Source organism: Nematolebias whitei, chromosome 15 (assembly GCF_014905685.2).
Source record: "Nematolebias whitei isolate Nwh7 chromosome 15, NemWhi1, whole genome shotgun sequence".
In the NCBI taxonomy this organism is placed as follows: domain Eukaryota; kingdom Metazoa; phylum Chordata; class Actinopteri; order Cyprinodontiformes; family Rivulidae; genus Nematolebias; species Nematolebias whitei.
The window spans coordinates 36,203,791-36,209,936 of record NC_056512.1 but is presented as its reverse complement, the minus strand read 5'-3'; the positions used below and the strand labels follow the sequence as shown (position 1 = coordinate 36,209,936).

At 41.1% G+C, this 6,146-nt stretch overlaps 2 protein-coding genes across 2 annotated transcripts in view; one reads left to right on the top strand and one right to left on the bottom strand.

Moving 5' to 3' along the window:
- LOC119421774 (inactive rhomboid protein 1) overlaps positions 1–6,146 on the bottom strand; it is a 952,927-nt gene that overhangs the window by 757,283 nt on the left and 189,498 nt on the right. The window lies entirely within an intron of this gene.
- gper1 (G protein-coupled estrogen receptor 1) lies at positions 2,427–3,485 on the top strand. Its single transcript, XM_037689142.1, has one exon. It carries the CDS (start codon positions 2,427–2,429, stop codon positions 3,483–3,485), a length of 1,059 nt encoding a protein of 352 aa, XP_037545070.1.

The window sequence follows — 6,146 nt, the reverse complement described above, 5'->3', positions numbered from 1 at the left end:
GATGGATGGATGGATGGATGGATGGATGGATGGATGGATGGATGGATTCTTTAACTCTTTATAATTTCTGTCCAACAGTAACAAATGTACATATTTATATCCATGTAGTACAGATGGTTATTGTACGTCTGCAATCATTGCACTTATCTGCAATTAATCCATCCCAGCTGTGAAAAACGCACTATGTGTTGATTCAATAGCAGGTTGGTTTCCATAGTTACAGTCTGGACACATTACGTCGTTAAAATTATGATAGTGCAGACCTGGCCCAGGAGCAAAGAGCCTGCTCTACTTTTGTTTTATTAACAGTGAAGGCCCACCGTTTTTGGTCTTACTGGCGTGAAATATTAGTTCTGACATCGCAAATGAAACGTTAGTGAGCACTAAAATACTTCCTGTGTTTTTCGCTTGTTGGTTTATTGTGCTATAACAGATGGCTGCAAAAAACAAGAGCCATGGGTTCAAGTTCAAGTAGGTTTTATTGTCATTCGCATCACATGTGGTACATGAGGTGGAACGAAATTGTGTACACAGAGTCACATCCGACAATAGCAAAAGTATAAAGTGTAAAAAGAAACTGTAAATAAAGATCCAAGCTATAAACTAAGAAATATACTAAACACTAATAGTGTAAAACATGTGGCATTTAACACTAACAGCTGAAGCGCCCAGGTAAACAAATACACCTGTAAAAATGCAAGTGGTTGCCATAGTAACACGACTTTAGGGATTCAGTCTCCCCTCTGCACTTATTTGTTGTTCAGACTTTTTTGGTGAAATCAGGTTGAGGTTGTACACATGCTGTGTTTGAGTTGCCTAAATAAATAAATAAATTAAATTAGTGGCAAAAAAATCAGTCAAAGTACTTAAGGTCAGATCATCTCTTGTCTTCCTGCATCGCCCCCGCCCTCGTCTCATGACCAGGCAGGGTTGGGCCAAACAGTAGGTGGTGCAGAGGAGAAGGCTGGACATTCGATTTACAAACCTCCGGCTTTCTGACTCCACACTGGACCAGCACGAAGGAGCAATAAATCACTACATTAAAGTAGGTGTCCATCTTTGTTTGTCTTTGAGCTTTTCCTTTCTTTATCATTTATTTTTATTAAGTCAGGCGTATTTTAATCAGCCAGTTGTTTTTATCACATCTGGATTGTAGTTATTTTAGGGATGGATTTTAGTTTAATATAGTTTGCCGGAGACAAATTAAATAATTTCAGATAACCTCAGTGTAAAAAAAAACTTAAGATTAAATTAGTTTTAAATGAAATAAAAGGCTTTAAAAAGTGTCATCCGTGCATTTATTTTAGAACTAAAGTAGTATGCGATTACACTGGTAAATGAGTTGTTTGTATTTATGTCAAATATGTAATGTTTTCATGATTTTTGGTTAAAAAAAACAAGAAGATATATGATTTATGTATTGAAAATCTAAAGTCTTTATATTAATAATGTATTTAGTCAAATTTCTAGTTTGTGAATGCAGTAATTCATGGTTTGAAAAGTACTTTTATAAAAAAAAGTGAATATTTTAGGCAGTTATTTCAGTTGAAGATACACTCCAGAAAACTTGTTAAATATAATTTTTACCAAATGATCAACTGTGTTTTGAATACAAAACATACCATTTTTAATTATAGTTATTTATGATGAGTGTTGAAATACAAATCTAGTGAGTATTAATAAAAATCCGAGGATGTTTAAAAAAAAAAAAATTTAATTAATAGTCATCAAGTTTAGACAAACCGGTTGGAGGAGGTTTCGACTGTCTGGATTTAAAAAGATTTCAATGCATCTGTTTAAGACTGAAACATGAATGTTAATGTGCTCACATAAATGATGTGTTTTCCATTTTATTCACAGCAAAAACTATTAGGCTCATCTTAAATCAAGATGAAGTTTGACCTCAAATAAGACTTTTCCTATTAAAATAGTGCCTCCGTTGCTACAGCTGTTTTAACAAGCGCTTCATTCTAATCATCTTTCTCGTGGTATTTGTCCTCCGTTCTGTTCACAGCTCAGAGCAATAACATCCTTGGTCGGTTCTTGCTGAATAAAGATCTACAGGTACTTGGGGAGCTCTTCAATCAGATGACTCAAAGGGAGACGAGAAAAAGGCACCGTCTGATCTCCGGAGCACAGAAGAGTCGAGACCATGTGCCAGATCGGGGGCACAGAGCAAAGTCCATTTTAAGACATGGAAGAGTTGCTGTTTTACATCATGAGTTTACTGACAGATGAAACTTGATGTCAAGATGGGGTCACGCATCCCATAAATGTTTCACTGCGCTCACCTGACTCCTGTCGGCGCAACACAGGATAGATGAATATTCCTTTGAAGAGCTTGGAGCTGGGATGGCTGCATGATGTAGCCGGTGAACATGACTCACAAGTGGTTTCTGATTTAAGGCAGGCCAACAGCAGCCAGGATGGAACGGCAGTCTTTGGTCTGGATCTATAATATCACTACAGAAGGACAGAACACTTCGTTCAAAAACAGCGCCGCGGATTTAAGTGAAAACTCTGAAAAATACCAGTTTTACAGCATCGGCCTCTTCTTGTCCTGCTTGTACACTATCCTCCTGTTTCCCATTGGATTTATAGGCAACATCCTAATCCTGGTGGTGAACCTGAACCACAGAGACAAGATGACCATCCCTGACCTCTACTTTGTTAATTTGGCCGTTGCGGATCTCATCCTGGTGGCCGATTCCCTCATTGAGGTTTTCAACCTCAACGAGAAGTATTACGACTACGCCATCCTCTGCACCTTCATGTCCCTTTTCCTGCAGATCAACATGTACAGCAGCATCTTCTTCCTCACGTGGATGAGCTTTGACAGATACATTGCGTTAGCCAACTCCATGAGCAGCAGCTCACTGAGGACGATGCAGCACGCCAAGCTCAGCTGTGGCCTGATCTGGATGGCGTCCATCCTGGCCACCCTTTTCCCCTTCACCATTGTGCAGAGCCAGCACAGGGGGGAGGTGCACTTCTGCTTTGCAAACGTCTTTGAGATCCAGTGGCTGGAGGTGACCATTGGGTTTTTGGTGCCCTTCTCCATCATCGGTCTATGTTACTCACTGATTGGACGAATCCTCATGAGGGCCCAGAAGCATCGTGGATTGTGGCCACGGCGGCAGAAAGCCCTGCGCATGATCGTGGTGGTGGTTTTGGTGTTCTTCATCTGTTGGCTGCCAGAGAACGTCTTCATCAGCATCCAGCTGCTGCAGGGCACGGCTAACCCGTCGCGGAGGGCTGCGTCCGCCTTGTGGCACGACTATCCACTCACAGGCCACATTGTTAACCTGGCAGCGTTTTCCAACAGCTGCCTTAACCCCATTATCTACAGCTTTCTGGGGGAAACCTTCAGGGACAAGCTGAGACTCTTCGTGAAGCAAAAAGCCAGCTCGTCTGTGGTGACCCGCTTCTGTCACCACGGCCTTGATTTACATCTGTCTGTCACGGGTAAAGTGTCAGAGGTCTGACTGCAATAAGAACATAAACGTGAAAACTTTGTCATGTCAAACATTTTCTTGGTTGTTCTGCTTTGCATCATCCAGATGACGCAACGCAACAAAGGTCCTGGAATGAACGCTGAAAGAAGAATGAAAATCCTTTTGTTCTTTTTTTATTTATTATGGTTAGATTTTTAAGTTATTTCAATTTAGTTTTTTTTTTTTTTTTTTTTGTATGTGGTGTGTTCTGTTCCAAGCACAGCAAGGGTCAGTAAATAAAATGTTCTTTACACTTAAGAAGTAAGATAATTGATTCAACATTTCTTAAATGAATCCGTATCACCCAATATATTTTACGTCAGCTACTGTCAAACCAGGTTTGAGCTCCACATCTGCATATTTGGCTGAGTTATAATCATTTTAATGAGATAATGAGTGGGTAGAGGAATGTTTTTGCGAAGGTAATACTAAGACATGCAACCCTGCGCCGTTTGTGATACATCCCCCGAGAACATGTCCTGTGCGTGAGACATCGCCTGCAGACAAACAAAAGCTGAAGCAGTCACACACGGGAAGTGTTTCATCACACCGAAGCTAATCAGGTGATCTGTTCAAACAGGAAGGGTCATTTGAGGCACAAAAAAATGTGTTCCTGAAGAGAAATATTAAAATGGCTCTGATCAACAAGCTCGCACAACATCCATCCATCCATCAGCGTAACCTGCTCGCTGAGAGGCAGCAGCTCTACCAACTGCACCACCGTGCTGCGCTGCACAACATCAACCAAAAAAATACAAATCTGTGGCATCTCGGGTGAAATCACTGAACTGCTGCACATAAGTGGCTGCAGTCTTGATTCAAATCTAATCAGTTATTGTTTCACAGAATTTACAGTAAAAGGGCAGCACGGTGGCACAGTCGGTAGAGCCGCCGCCTCTCAGCGAGCAGGTCGCCGGATCAAATCCTGGCTGGGGGACCTGTCTGGGTGGAGTTTGCACGTTCTCTCCGTGCATGCGTGGGTTTTCTCCGGCTGTTCCAGTTTCTTCCCACAGACCAAAAACATGCATGTTAGGCTGACTGGTAACTCTAAATTGTAGGTGAGGGTGAGAGAGTGAATGTTTGTTTGTCTCTACGTGTCCCTGTGATGGACTGGAGACATGTCCAGGGTGTCCCCTTCCCCTTGCACAGTGATGGCTGGAAAAGGCACCAGTGACCCCCGCGACCTGAAAAGGAAGAAGCTGATAAAGTTCACGGATGGATGGATGAATGTACAGTAAAAAAAAAATGCAAAAACATTAAAAAGATAAATGTTTTGAACCGTTGTTCCTTTTTATTACTCTTAAAGGGAATAAGAAGATTTTGTTCAGTCATGTTCTGGAACAGGTTAAGTCACACAGTAAGGCGTGGGACTTAATATACCAGAAATGTTGAGATTAAATGTCTAATTTCTGATTCTGCCTTTCTGATTTTAAATCAATCATCTGGATGGATTGCTGCCCTCGTCTTTTTAAAACCCTTTTGTTGTTAAAAATAATAATAAAGTGACGTTTACAGGTTTATTCTCACTGACACAAATCCTGGTTGGCTGCATGTCGTCAGGTTTACTTGACAAGGAGCTTCAGAGCTGAAGTTCATGAGAGCTGATCTGTGTTTGTCGGAGGGGGGTTACTGGTGCACCAGTCACAGAATAACAGGATTTAAAAAAAAAAAAAAAGCATTTACTTTGTTGTTTATGTTTCCTCTGTGCCAGATTTAATGAAGTGACTGGGAAAAATAAGAGTCCAAAGCACATCTTGTTATTCCAGCTGTAACGATCCTGGGAAAGCCACGCTGAGGATTTTTGTAGCGATTGTTTATCAGAGGTCTGCGAAAATGTTAAACTTGCAGCAGCACATGACACTAAGGCCCCTCATTGTGCTTCCATTATGATATTTTGCTCTGTAATTGAATTATTGCTCAAAGAAATGTTTGGCTTTTCACATATGTTTACATGTTCATAAAGGAAGAAGTCTTGTTCTTTAGCAGTTTGTGCACAGACATGCAAAGTAAAAGCAGAGAAGTTGCCATGTCACAAGGGGGACGTAAACTGGAAGACGTGTCAAGACCAATAAACAAGAGCTTCTGCGTTCACGTGTCCAGGATCTTAAGGTGAGGCAGAACACCACCTTAACATCATACCCAGATCTGCGCACGTGCAAACACCACTCGTCTGTCAAATTGTGAGAAGAACACGACAGCGAACTACATGAACAGCTGAGAACACTGAGGAGGTTAAAGTTATGTGCTGGTGTCACAGAAAGGAAAAAAGGGTGTGACTGCCCTCATCTCATCTCTGGGTGAAGTCATGTAAAACAAGGTTTACAACAAAAATCCATTTGGTGAAAATAACTAAACACAACATTTCTAGGTTTTTATGTCTCTTCCAAACAGAAGATTAAAAAAAAAGCAAAATGCTTATTTAGGGAAACAACAATGACAAATTTTATGAGCGAGGGAAAAAAAAACAGTGCATTTTTAAAGTTACCATATTTTTCGCCATATAAGTTGCACCTTTTTGCAAAAACTTGCAAGTCCTGCAAATTATACACCGAAGCAACTAATATACGTCCCCCCCCCCCCCCCCCCCCCGCCCCAACTCCAGTCACTCCTCCAAATCCCGTATTACTCACTTATCGCCTCTTATCACGATCC